The sequence below is a fragment of the Gopherus flavomarginatus genome, chromosome 3 (assembly GCF_025201925.1).
Source record: "Gopherus flavomarginatus isolate rGopFla2 chromosome 3, rGopFla2.mat.asm, whole genome shotgun sequence".
Classification (NCBI taxonomy): Eukaryota; Metazoa; Chordata; order Testudines; family Testudinidae; genus Gopherus; species Gopherus flavomarginatus.
Window position 1 is genome coordinate 222,492,134 of NC_066619.1, and position 13,507 is coordinate 222,505,640.

Consider the following 13,507-nt stretch of genomic DNA (forward strand, 5'->3'; position numbering starts at 1 on the left):
AACAAAACCACCTCTCTTTTGTTCCTATCTTGAAAATTAATTGCACAGTATTAGCACCACCAATGAGGTGTTTAGCTTCAGAAGTGCCTTCCCTGGTGAGAATGAAAGCATTGCCTCTCTCATTCTTTTTTCTGCCTCTTTTTTTTTTTAATTAACAGCACATGATTTCTTTCTTTTCTCTTCTACGTACACTTCCTAAATCAACCTACACCTATGTGACGCTGTATGGAATTTGGGGGACACTTTGGGATATTACGTGTACTAATATTGTAAAATCGCAATGAGTTATGCCAGATATGCCTTGTAAGGTATCTGCAAAAATGTTATAATTTGCCAGGTATGATCATCTTGTTTCTGTGTTTGTACCACCTTTGTATTGTAAGTTGTATGTATGAGATGTCTGTAGTTCCAAATTTGTACTGTGCATCTGGATGACACCCCCTGACAGTTTGGCATCAGCATTGCCTAGCCTGCTTGACTGCCCATCAAGGGACATCAGCTACACAACTGACCCATTGAGAGAAGGCAAGGGATACACTTTATGACTCAGCAAGGCATGCAGGGGCATGCCTATGGCCAGAACTTTTAGGCTAGATCTACACTGGGGGGGAGGGGTTGACCTAAGATACGCAACTGAAGTCGGCGTACCTTAGGTCGATTTACCTGGCCATGAGGATGGCGGCGAGTCGACTGCTGCTGCTCCCCCGTCGACTCTGCTTCTGCCTCTCGCCGCGGTGGAGTTCCGGAGTCAATGGCAGAGCAATCAGGGATCGATTTTATCGCATCTACACTAGACACGATAAATCGATTCCCAATAGATCGATCACTACCCTTGGATCCGTTGGGTACTGTAGACATACCCTAAGGCTGCCAGGCCATGTGCTGGGCAGCTTGTGTTTGGAACAAAGGAAATACACGCTGTATGGCAAAAGACTATAAAAGGCAGCTGCATCTTTTCCATTTTGTCTTCATTCCTGTTTCTACTGGAGTAACCTTTCTTCAAACGCACCTCTGAACAAAGGACTGAATGACCCATCCAAGCTGTGAATGTGTTACAGAGGGACTTTCAAACTGGCAAACTCACCCATACTGCTAGGAACCTGATGTATGGACTTTGAAATCTTTGTATGTATGTGACTGCTTTACCATTTAACATCGCTCTTTTTGTTCTTTCTTTTTTCTCTATAATAAATCTTTAGTTTTAGACACTAAAGGATTGACTGACAGCATGGTATTTTGGGTAAGATCCAAACCTATACTGACCTGGTAATGTGGCCTTTTGGGGTCAGAAGAACATTCTGTATTATATGAGCAGAGTTTTTTAAATAACTTCTCACTGTACTGGACACCCATGTGCTGGCTGGGAGCCAGAGAACTGACATGCATTAAAGGGGGCTGGGTGGTTTCTTTTTTGCTTCTTAATAACCAGTATGGGGGATCAGAAGCACAGTGTGTGACTGGTTGAGGAGTTTAACTTCAGCATTACCCACCAGTCTTGGGAGTATCTGCTCTTCCTTTTGTAGCCTGCCCCTGACCTTGGCTTTTCCAGTGAGGGCTGCCCCAGGCACAGTAGGTCACAAGCTATATAAGGCCCAATTCATCATTGCCCTTCAGCCACTTTGCACCAAAGAAAAGGCTATGCTCAGTTCTTAATTTGTGCCAGGGCTTCCTAGGGCTGAGCTCCAGCACCTCTAGGCTTAACAGTTCATAGCCCTGGCACCTCTGGGCTTGCTGCATCAGTTATGATAGTAAAAAAATTACTTGAGCCCCGGCACAACTTTCATTACAAATTAAGTACTGGCTATACTGGTGCGAAGAGACCAGCTAGATGCAAAGCCCTTCCCCAGTGACAATTACCAGCACTGGGGGCCGCTACACTCAATCAACATGAGCCTTCAGCACAGTAGATATTCCTGGAGCCTGTCAGAGGTGCAAGAGGCAGTCCTGTGCTCTACCTCTTTCCCAGCTGTCACAATGTCTTTGGGGGCCAAGCCAGTCAGTGTGCAATCAGACGAAATGGCCAGTAGCTCCAGAATTGGGGAAATACAAGCTGTCTCCCACCAGTTTAGGCATCAGTCTAGTACCAGGGAATGGATGAATTCCCTCAAATACAGAATAATGAAGAAGGGATTATAAAGCCATATCTACACTACAAACTTTGGTCAATGCACATTACATTAGCGTAGAGCCACCAAAGTTTGTATATCGCTCCTGTGCGTACGTACTTGGCTGCTTGCGTCAGCGCTGAGCATGCTCACCAGCAGTGTAGTGTTGATGTGAAATGTGGTACACAATGGGTAGGTATCCCAGTGTGTCGCACGCTGCCATCTGGAGTTATGCTTTTTGGAACTTTTTTGCAATTTGTTATAGGATAAAAATGACAACCCAGGGATCTCAGGACTTAAGATCCAGGTTCCCAGCATGAAACTTTCTCTGTGCCATAATAGCATCCATATCAATTAATTTTTGCACTTTTTTTTTAAACCCACAAAGCACTTTTCAGTCTCCACCATCTCTGACAGAAGAATGGAACCTGCAAAGATCTGCAATAGTCTCATGAACATTGCAAACACAGGATGCACAATTCTCCTGTGTTTGGAGACCCATTGGAAGTACCACAACAACAGGAGAGACGACAATTTCTTGGAGGACAGTTAGCTGAGGGACATAGCAAAAAACAATTCAAGATTGTTAGTGACATTAACAAAGCAGCTACAGACAGTGGAATGCCACTTCTGGGCCCCAAAAACAAGTATTGACTGGTGGAATTTCATCATAATGCAGGTTTGGGATGATGAGCAGTGGGTGCAGAACTTTCAGACATGAAAGACCATGAATCTATGTGCCCAGCTTGTTCCAACCTTCCTGTGCAGGGACACCAGAATAAGAGCTGCATTGACAGTGGAGAAACAAATGGTGATTGGAAGCTTGCAATGCCAGACTGCTACCAGTCAATGGGGAATCATTTTTAGTTTGAAAAATCCACAGTGGGGACCACTGCCATATAAGTGTTTAGGGTCATTAATCACAGGGCCGGCTTTAGGCCAATTCCACCAATTCCCCCGAATCGGGCCCCGCGCCTAAGAGGGCCCCGTGCCCAGTGAGAATCCCTTCCCTGGCTAGAGGCGCCTTTTTAATTTTTACTCACCCGGCAGCACTCCGGGTCTTCGGCAGCACTTCCGTGGTGGGTCCTTCACTCGCTCTGGGTCTTCAGCAGCACTTTGACGGCAGGTCCTTCAGTGCCACTGAAGACCTGGAGCAAGTGAAGGATCCGCTGCCGAAGTACCGCCGAAGACTCGGCGCACCGCCCGGTGAGTACAAGCCCCATGTGGGTTTTTACATGTTTGTTTTTTTTTAATATAGTCATCCCTGCCGGGGCCCTGTCAAAACTGTTCTAATTTGGCCCCGCACTTCCTAAAGCCAGCCCTGATTAATCATATCCTGTTACGCACGGCTGGGACTACAGGCAATTGCAGGACATAATGGATGGATTTGCAGCATTGGGATTTCCAAACTCTGGTAGGGAGATAAACAGCATGCACATGAATATTTTGGCACTAGCCTACTTGCCACAGACTTCATCAACAGAAAGGGCTACTTTTCTATGTTTATGCAAACATTGGTGGATCACTGGGGACCTTCATCAGTATCAGTGTGACTGGTCAGGGAAGGTGCATGAGGCTCACATCTTTAAGAACACAGGACTGTTCAGAAAGCTGCAAGTAGGGACATTCTTTCTTTCCCGACCGGTGGATTACCATCAGCAATGTTGAAATGCCAATTGTGATTCTAGGGGACCCAACCTACCCCCTGCTCTCCAGGCTCATGAAACTGAACACTGGTCACCTCCAGTATGAAGGACAGATTCAACTAGCCGTTCAGCAGATGCAGAATGACTGAATATGCTTTTGGTAGATTGAAGGGACCCTAGTGGTGTCTACTCATTAGATTGAATCTCAGTGAGAAAATTATCCCTGTTTATAGCTACCTACTGTGTCCTGCATAATATCTGTGAGGCAAAGGGGAAAAAGCTGCTCCCAGGGCAGAGGTAGAGCTTCTGTCTGCTGACCTTGAAAAGCCAGACAAAAGGCCCATTACAAGAGCTAAGCACGGAGCTATGCCATTGAGGGAGGCTTTGAAAGAGCATTTAAACGGTCAGCCACAGTAGCATTCTGTGCTGGACTGTTCTCTGGGCCTTGAGCTTTGGTACTGCTAGCAATGTGTAGTGCTTGCTATACCTTTATAAATAGCACTGTGTGTTTTTCTGAAGCTGAGTTGTATGGTGCTTGCTGTACATTTGCAAGTACGGTGTGGCATGAGTACTGCTATTCATTCTGCAACATGTGTTGTGAACTAATAAAGATAGTTATAGTCTCCAAAAACAGAAAATTATTGAGTGGCAAAACTAAGGCAGAAAACCAATGTGAAAGACCGGCATTACAATACAATCTTTTAGCATAGATTAACAGAATGTAACTTTAAAGTTAGGAAGGCAGCAAACATTTCTGTCCATTTCAGTGCACAAATGTAGTCTGTTGCAGCTACACATACACCAACCATGATTCTAAGAGGCCAGTGACTGTGAAGCTGTGGGCTTGCCTGCTCTTTCCTTCTCCATGCCATCAGCCATATTAGCCCTCCAACAAGCCATTTATTTGCAGTCCAATGCAGCACTGGCTTGAAGGATCTCACTAAACATGTTCTCCCTAGTTCTCTTCTTTCTTTTCCTCATTAGTGTCAGGCAGTCTGTAAATGTGGAAGCAGCATCCCTCCAAGCCACAACAGCAGCAGCTGTTGATATAAACATACTGATGTATCATTGGATTTACAGTCACAACACAAAGGGAAAGATAAAATTTCAAAACTCCCTTTCCTTATTCCCACAACTTTTTATAAGACATGTTTATTGATACTTCAGCTTTGGAGTGCCTCTGCACAGCACTGCTCTCCATCCCCAGCCATGGTGAATATGGCCCACCAAGGCAAGTGGTGGGGGGGTGGTGATGGAATAATTTTGATGTCATGAAACAATAAAACTTCGGTTCCTATTCCATGGGTATGAGTACAGGGCAATGGCACTGGATATTGGCACTACCTTCCACAGGCAATGGTGGCTGTAGTTGCTATCTCACTTCTGAGCGCTGCAAAGGCACAGAAAGCACAGCTGCTACTGGCATCTGGAAAACTGAGGGCAAGGCAGGGGTGGGAAGGAAGAGTTGTATTAAGGGTTGTGAAGTGCACAGAAACAGTAGGAGACTTAAACTCATAGTCTCCTAATTCCCAAGCCAGTGTATTTTCCTCTAAGCTAAAAAATACTTTATGAGGGATCACTCCATGGCCATGTCTGAGAGGAGTCTGTGTACAGGTTTTTTTTTCTTGCCATTCCTAATATCTGATTTGTGTCCATTTGGAGAACACGTGAGTCTCCCTGGACACACAATAGCAGATTTAAAGGCAGCCATCCTGCAGGAAAAAAACTTCAGAACCAGACTTCAAAGAGAAACTGCTGAGCTTCAGTTCATCTAAAAAGTTGACACCATCACCATCAGCTCAGGATTAAACAAAGACTCTGAATGGCTAGCAAACTACAAAGGCAGTTTCTCCTCCCTTGGTGTTCACACCTCAACTGCTGGAAGAGGGCCTCATCTTCCCTAATTGAACTAACCTCGTTATCGCTAGCCTCGTCTGTTAGTCTATAAGGTGTCACAGGACTCTTTGCTGCTTTCGAGACTATAGTATTGCAACTTTTTTTTTAATGAAGGGGCCCCTGAAATTGCTTTGCCCCAGGCCCCCTGAATTCTCTGGGCAGCCCTGTTCCCAAGGGGTCTAGTGCAGACACGGTGCCAGGGCAGGGACCATGCAATGGGGCAGGAAAATCCCAATTCCTGGAAAACCTTCCTGCTCTGAAGCAGACCCTGACCCTCCTGCCAGGTATCTTGGGCACAAAGCTTGGACAGCGCCCCGATGACGTCATAATCACTCCTGGAACGGGACGGGACGGACGTTCCTATTTATGAGGGCGGTGCAGCCGCCCGCTTCCCTAAGCGCTCCCGGCGGTAGAGCCCGAGAGAGACAACAGACACCAGTTCGAACCGCACAGCACGCTGGGAAGGCGGCTGGCTGCCGCGGCTCGGTTTCTCCCGCCGAGGGAAGAGGGCGGCCGCACCGGTAGTGAGGTCATAATGGACAGACGGAAGGAAGCGGCGAATCGGCTGCATCCGTTGTTCTTGGCTCCGAGAGCGGTCCCCGCGCGCCCGGTGCAGCGGCTCGAGGCGGGAGGGGGTCCGGGCTCGCCGGTGGTCGGGCTCGCGACGCGCGTGCAGGCGGGAAGCCGCTGCAGTAGCGGCCTCAGCCGAAGGCGAGGCGGGCAGGCGCCGCGGGGCCGAGCCGCGAACATGGCGGAGGCCGCGGCTTCGGAGCCGCTGGGCCGGAGCCGGGAGGAGACGGCCTGGGTGGAGACGCTGCGCGGGGACTGCGAGCCCGAGCACCACTGGCGGCACCGCCGCGAGTTCCTGCTGCGCAACGCGGGGGGCTCGCCGGCTGGGGACAGCGGGGCCCTGCAGCGCCTCGTCTCTCTCTCCATGGTGTGGGCCAACCACGTCTTCCTCGGCTGCCGGTGAGTGGGGTGGGCGGTGGCGGAGGGGCACTGACCAGGGTTGGGGCGCCCCGTTTGCGGCCTGCCGGGCGCGCGTTTCCCTAGGAGACGTGCTGAGCTCGCTCTCGTTGTCTCCCCTGCCCAGGTACCCGCTGTCAGTGATGGAAAAGGTGCTGGAAATGGCTGAAGGCATCAAAGTGACCGATGCGCCTGCCCACACTACGAGAGATGAACTGGTTGCCAAGGTGAAGAAAAGAGGCATATCAAGTAGCAATGGTTAGCAGATCATAGCTGTGACAATTCCTAGGAGTCTAGAAAACGATTTTCAAATGTTGAGAACTTGTCTTTGACCATCTTTAATAATCGGTGAAATAGCCAGGATTTAAAACCTCTCAGGATAATAGTTTTATGTCAGTGTTAACTCTCATTTGTGAGTCTTAGTGTTAAACTTTAAACATGAGAGTATGGTATCTTGCTCTTTTAAGCAATAGTGTTGCTGTTTGACTGCATCAAATGCTTCTGAATTACTAAGTTAAAAGTATTCTTTAAATAGGTTTGTCAGCCTGTTGCAAGTATTTGTTCTCTGACTTTTCACCCCATTATATTATGCTCACAGTGGGCTTTTCTCATATTAATGATGATCAATGTGAAGCATATCCAACTTCATATTGGCTGTAAACGTGTCTAGTTTTAAATAAATTCTCAAAAGAAAACAGTGCTTTGAAGAGCTTTAGTAAGCAAAATAGGTGTCCAAATCAAAACCTTGCATTTGAACCCTGGATCTATGTTTGTATCATAGCACCCAGTTTAGCATATCTCTCTGAGGTTGAAATGCCTTGGAATTTCAAGATAACATTTGGAATCAGATTTCAAACTCTTGAGTTTGTGGGTGTTTAAACAAGTGGTTCTCAACCTTTCCAAACTAGTGTACCCCTTTCAGGAGTCTGATTTGTCCTGAATATCCCAAGCTTCACCTCACTTAAAAATACTTGCTTACAAAATCAGACATAAAAATACAAAAGTGTCACAGCACACTATTACTGAAAAGTTACTTATTTTCTCATTTTGTCTGTATGAAATTTAGTATGTATTGACTTTTTTAGTGCTTTTTATGTAGCCTGTTATAAAACTAGGCAAATATCTAGATGAGTTGATATACCCCTGTAAGACCTCTGGCTGGGGTACACATACCCCTAGTTGAGAACCACTGATTTAAACTAATCAGTTTTAGGGCCAGGAGAGATTTTTGTTTGGACTAATCTCTCTAGACACTTTAAATCAATTGCCAGTAGACAGGGAGCTATGCATTATATAGCTATGGAAGTAAGGACATAACTCTGTTTATGTTTTTTAGAAGGGGTAGAGGAACCTTGCAAGAAACGAGCTGTTGACAAAAGCAGAGATTGTAAGGATGTTGGAAATGATGCTAAGTTGACAAAGACAGAAGTTTCCAAGGAGACAGAGAGCACGTTGCCAAAGAAAGAGGAAAAAGATGTGGGAAAAGATTCAGAGCATTCACTGTCATCCTCTATCTCAAACCAAGAAAAGAGTGCAGTGCCAGGAACAGGAACAGAAACAAAAGCAGCTAATTATGAAACAACTACCAAGCAAAATTCAACTGCAGCACCTGCTTCATCTGGAACTGAGTCAAGAATGAATTATCATTCAACTATGGAAACCAAACATGAAAAGAAGAGTACATTGCCCGGTGCTGCAGCAGCGGCTACCAAGAGCAGCTCCCCGGCCAGCACTCCGGCGCTGGCGGCTACCAAGAGCAGCTCCCCGGCCAGTGCTCCAGCGGCAGCAGCTACCAAGAGCGGCTCCCAGGCCAGTGCTCCGGCGGCAGCTACCAAGAGCGGCTCCCAGGCCAGCGCTCCGGCGGCGGCGGCGGCTACCAAGAGCGGCTCCCAGGCCAGCGCTCCGCCCGTGGCTACCAAGAGCGGCTCCCAGGCCAGCGCTCCGGCGGCTACCAAGAGCGGCTCCCAGGCCAGCGCTCCGGTGGCAGCGGCTACCAAGAGCAGCTCCCAGGCCAGCGCTCCGGCAGCAGCGGCTACCAAAAGCAGCTCCCAGGCCAGCGCTCCGGCGGCAGAGGCTACCAAGAGCGGCTCCCAGGCCAGTGCTCCAGCGGCTACCAAGAGCGGCTCCCAGGCCAGTGCTCCGGCGGCTACCAAGAGCGGCTCCCAGGCCAGTGCTCCGGCAGCAGCAGCTACCAAAAGCAGCTCACAGGCCAGTGCTCCAGCGGTTACCAAGAGCGGCTCCCAGGCCAGTGCTCCGGCGGCAGCGGCTACCAAAAGCAGCTCCCAGGCCAGTGCTCCAGCGGTTACCAAGAGCGGCTCCCAGGCCAGCGCTCCTGCGGCAGTGGCTACCAAAAGCAGCTCCCCAGCCAGCGCTCAGGCAGCTACCAAGAGCAGCTCCCAGGCCAGTGCTCCAGCGGCTACCAAGAGCGGCTCCCAGGCCAGCACGGCGGCGGCTACCAAGAGCGGCTCCCAGGCCAGTGCTCTGGCGGCAGCAGCTACCAAGAGCGGCTCCCAGGCCAGTGCTCTGGCGGCGGCGGCTACCAAGAGCGGCTCCCAGGCCAGCGCTCCGCCCGCGGCGGCGGCTACCAAGAGCGGCTCCCAGGCCAGCGCTCCGCCCGCGGCGGCGGCTACCAAGAGCGGCTCCCAGGCCAGCGCTCCGCCCGCGGCGGCGGCTACCAAGAGCGGCTCCCAGGCCAGCGCTCCGCCCGCGGCGGCGGCTACCAAGAGCGGCTCCCAGGCCAGCGCTCCGCCCGCGGCGGCGGCTACCAAGAGCGGCTCCCAGGCCAGCGCTCCGCCCGCGGCGGCGGCTACCAAGAGCGGCTCCCAGGCCAGCGCTCCGCCCGCGGCGGCGGCTACCAAGAGCGGCTCCCAGGCCAGCGCTCTACTGGTGGCTTCCAAAAGCAGTTCCCAGACCAGCGCATCAGCGGTGGCTTCCAAAAGCAGCTCCCAGACTAGTGAAAGTCCTGCTAAAGTGTCATGGAAGCCATTAACAAGTGAAGATGCAAAAGAAAGACAGCCTTTTTTCAATAGACTGTACAAATCTGTGGCTTGGAAGTTGGTTGCTGTTGGAGGTTTTAGTCCCAATGTGAATCATGCAGAACTTCTAAACTCATCCATTCAGTCTGTGAAAGCCACTTTAGATGTAACTTTTGTTCCACTGAAGGAACTTGCAGACTTACCTCAAAATAAAAGCTCTCATGAAAATATAGTTTGTGAACTGAGGTGCAAGTCTGTTTATTTGGGTACTGGCTGTGGAAAAAGTAAGGAAAATGCCAAAGCTATAGCTTCGAGGGAAGCTTTGAAATTATTTCTAAAGAAGAATGTTATTGTAAAGATATGTAAAAGAAAGTACAAAGGACGTGAAATTGAAGATTTGGTACTTCTTGATGAAGAATCAAAACCCTCAAATTTACCCCCAGCTTTAAGAAATCCTCAAGAGATCCTGTAGGACACATAAGAACTGAGGGTTACTTTTGTACTCTGAAAATGTAGGCTTCCAGATATTTTGTATTTCTCAGTTTTGCAGAACAATTACATTATTGTTCCTTTCACACTGTAGCAATTGTAAATAACTTCTTATAGATGGCAAGAAGTGTGCATTTAAAGGTATGCCTTAATATAGAGCACACTAGCGTGCTGTTTTATTTGCTAAATAGTCTACCTAAGTCTTCTATTTTTAATTAAAAGATTAAGGTACAATTTGATTAAAGTCTAATAATTTTGTAATTCTTACGATTTGGTGGTAGTGTGCTCAGTTGTCTACCATGTCTTTTTAGCTGCATAGGAATGTATATAGGGACCATAGTACTTGAATAGTTGAAAGTTGTTAAATTTCAAGGAAAAGGTTGTCTGTTTGAAATTTGTTGCCCACAATGTTGACTATTCTTGTTTAAAAGAGAGAAAATAGTTGGCCGACTATTTTTATGAAAAGTTGTAACATTTTAAAGTTAATCCTAAAATAATATGTGATCCTGTTTAACATTATTACAATAGTAAGTTGTCAGTAAATAATGATCAGGGTGATTTCAACCACCAAAACTCTTTAACCAAATTAAATTTGTGAAATACCATTTACACTTTGTTTTTCAGATAAACATGGATTTCTATATAAGCATATTTTATGACTGCTACTATTAAAAATAATAAACTTCTGGGATATCCTCACTTTTAATATTTTGTTTTAGCTATTAAATGTTTTGAAAACTCACCATTTTGATAAACGTTAGTTACATCTCTTTTGGAAAAAAAATCTTAGACATTAAACTGGGTCAGAAGCATCTGTGAAAATGATCAACGGAGCAGTATTTTTTTATATATAAAAAGAAAACTATACTGGCTTCAGTGTGGATGGGTTTCAAGGTGTAGTTACTGGTGGTTCTTATTGTTTTATTAAGATGCACAAGAGATAGTAATGTAAAACTAGAATAACAATATTTTCCAGTAAATAATGGAATGTATACTATTCCCACTCTCATCAATTAAATGTAGGGGCAGAGGAAATGCAAGTGCTTCTGTTGTGTTGAGTGTCTTCTGAAATGAGTATACTCATATTTTGAGCCTTATTTTACTCTCTTTACACACTCAGTACTCAAACTGATATCAGGAAGTTTCATACAGAGATCAAGGAAAACTATGGCCCTTTAGGTGCAGCAGTCTGGAAAGAATTATAAATGGAGTGTATAAAACACTGAATAATAAAAGTAATGGCTGAGAGCATGTTGTTCATAGTGCTTTTTCAATGCTGTGAAAGGAGTTTCTCAAATTTAAAATAGTGGTAGGCATTTTTTCTGTGTAAAAATGGTGCTATCTTACTCAACAGATCTGCTCTATACTATCAATATCAAATTCTACAACCGGTAGCACTGTAGAGCTAATAAAAGTTGAGGAATAGTCTACATCAAGGGTTGGCAACCTATGGCACATGTGCCAAAGAGGGCACGCGAGCCAATTTTTAATGGCATGCTGGGGCCTGCCGGGACCCCAGTGTACCATTAAAAATCCTGCCGATGCGGCAAGCTGCAGGGTCCGCGCTCCAGGGCCGGAGTGCTGGGCCAAGCGCAGCAAGCCGCCGGCCCCTCCCCTGCCTTCCCCCTCGCTTCCGCATGAGCCATGCCGTGGTGTACAGCGCTCTGGGGGCTGGGGCTGAGCGCTCCCACGGGGCACCATTTGACTCCATGGGGAGGGGAAGATGCTCCCCGCTCATCTGGAGGCCTGTGCCTTGCGCAGCCCCACCCTGCCCCTCAGAGCGCTGCGTGCGCGGCGGCAGGGCTCCGGATCAGCGGGGAACCTCATGGTAAGGGGTCCGGGGGGGGGGGTTGGATAAGGGATGGGGGCAGTCAAGGGACAGGGAGCAGGGTGGGTTGGATGGGGGGGTGGGATTTGGGGAGGTGGTTGGGGCGGGGGTCTCTGGAGGGGGCAGTCAGGGAGCAGGGTGGGTTGGATGGGGCATGGGAGTCCCGGGGTCTGTTAGGGGATGGGGGGTGGATAGGGGTCAGGGCAGTCAGGGGACAGGCAGCAAGGAGGGTCCTGGGGAGGCAGTTAGGCAGGGGGGGATCTCTGGAGGGGATGGTCAAGGGACAAGGAGCTGGGGGGGTTGGTAGTTCAGTGGGGCTATCAGGAGGTAGGAGTGTGGAGAGGGATTGGGCGAGCAGGGGGCGTTGTATGGGTCCAAAGTTCTGGAGGAACCTGTCAGGGGATGGGGAGTGGTTAGATAGGCATGGGAGTCTAGGGAGTTCTGTCTGGGTGCGGGGTGTGGATAAGGGTTGGGGCAGTCAGAGGACAGGTAGGGGGAGGGGTCCTAGGGGGGCAGTCAGGAGACAAGGGGCAGGGAGGCTTGGATAGGGGGTGGGGTCCCAGGAGGGGGTAGTCAGGACAAGGAGTGAGGGGGGTTGGGGGTTCTGGGGGGGCAATCACCCAGTCTTCTGCCTTGAGCTCTGCACCCCTGCACACCCCCAGGCCCCTGCCCTAAGCCCTGTACCACCTAGTCCTCTGCTGACTCCTTCACACACACCCCCCGCATGACCCCAGCCCTGACTCTGGCACCCCCACACATACCCAACCCCCCTACTGACACCTGCACCTCCTCACATGTGCCTAGCCCTCTGCCCTGACTCTTGCACCCCCCACATCTCCAGCCCTTCCACATCCCATGCACCACTCACATCCACATCCCCATCCCCACCCTGAGCACCAAACAGGAGCTCCTGCACCCCCACTCACATTCCCACCTGCATCCCTCACACCAAATGGGAGCTGCCCAGGTAAGTGCCCCCACACCCCAACCCTGAGACCCCTCCCTCATTCTAGCTCCTGGCCAGGCCCTTCACCCCCAGCCCTGTGCTCAGTCACTCCAACCCTCAGCTCAGTGCAGAGAGAGGAAGAGAATGGGCCAGAACCAGGGAGAAGGTAGGTACCCCAGACTGGCAGCGGGCTGAGCGGGTCCAGCAGCCGGGATCCCGGCTGGCAGGAGCCAGCGGATGGAACCCCTGAGCGGCAGTGGGCTGAGCCGCTCAGCCCACTGCCAGCCTGGGGTCCCGGCTGCTAGCCCTGCACAGCCTGCTGCCGGCCTAGATGAACAGAACCCCAGACCAGCAGCAGGCTGAGCAGGCTGGTGGCGTAAGATCAACATTTTAATTTAATTTTAAATGAAGCTTCTTAAACATTTTGAAAACCTTGTTTATTTTACAATGCAACACTAGTTTAGTTATATAATATATAGACTTGTAGAGAGAGATCTTCTAAAAAATATTAAAATGTATGACCGGCCCGCAAAACCTTAAATTAGAGTGAATAAATGAAGACTCCTGCCACCACTTCTGAAAGGTTGCCAACCCCTGGTCTACATGGTTCTCTTCAGTCCTGTGAATTGACAAAACTACTTTATAATTCCTGAATT

At 49.0% G+C, this 13,507-nt stretch overlaps 1 protein-coding gene across 4 annotated transcripts; it reads left to right on the forward strand.

Annotated features, from left to right (window-relative positions):
• The first annotated feature begins 6,179 nt into the window (after positions 1–6,179).
• On the forward strand, positions 6,180–10,302 carry CDKN2AIP (CDKN2A interacting protein). Of its 4 annotated transcripts, none has more exons than XM_050945324.1 (4): positions 6,180–6,616; positions 6,741–6,871; positions 7,950–8,593; positions 8,990–10,302. In XM_050945324.1, exons 1-4 carry the CDS (start codon positions 6,183–6,185, stop codon positions 10,058–10,060), a joined length of 2,280 nt encoding a protein of 759 aa, XP_050801281.1. In that variant the 5' UTR covers positions 6,180–6,182; the 3' UTR covers positions 10,061–10,302. The 4 variants fall into 4 exon arrangements, with proteins under 4 accessions (XP_050801281.1, XP_050801279.1, XP_050801280.1 ...); XM_050945322.1 differs by having other exon boundaries at positions 7,950–8,581; positions 8,666–10,302; XM_050945323.1 differs by having other exon boundaries at positions 7,950–8,545; positions 8,666–10,302.
• Positions 10,303–13,507: the final 3,205 nt, after the last annotated feature.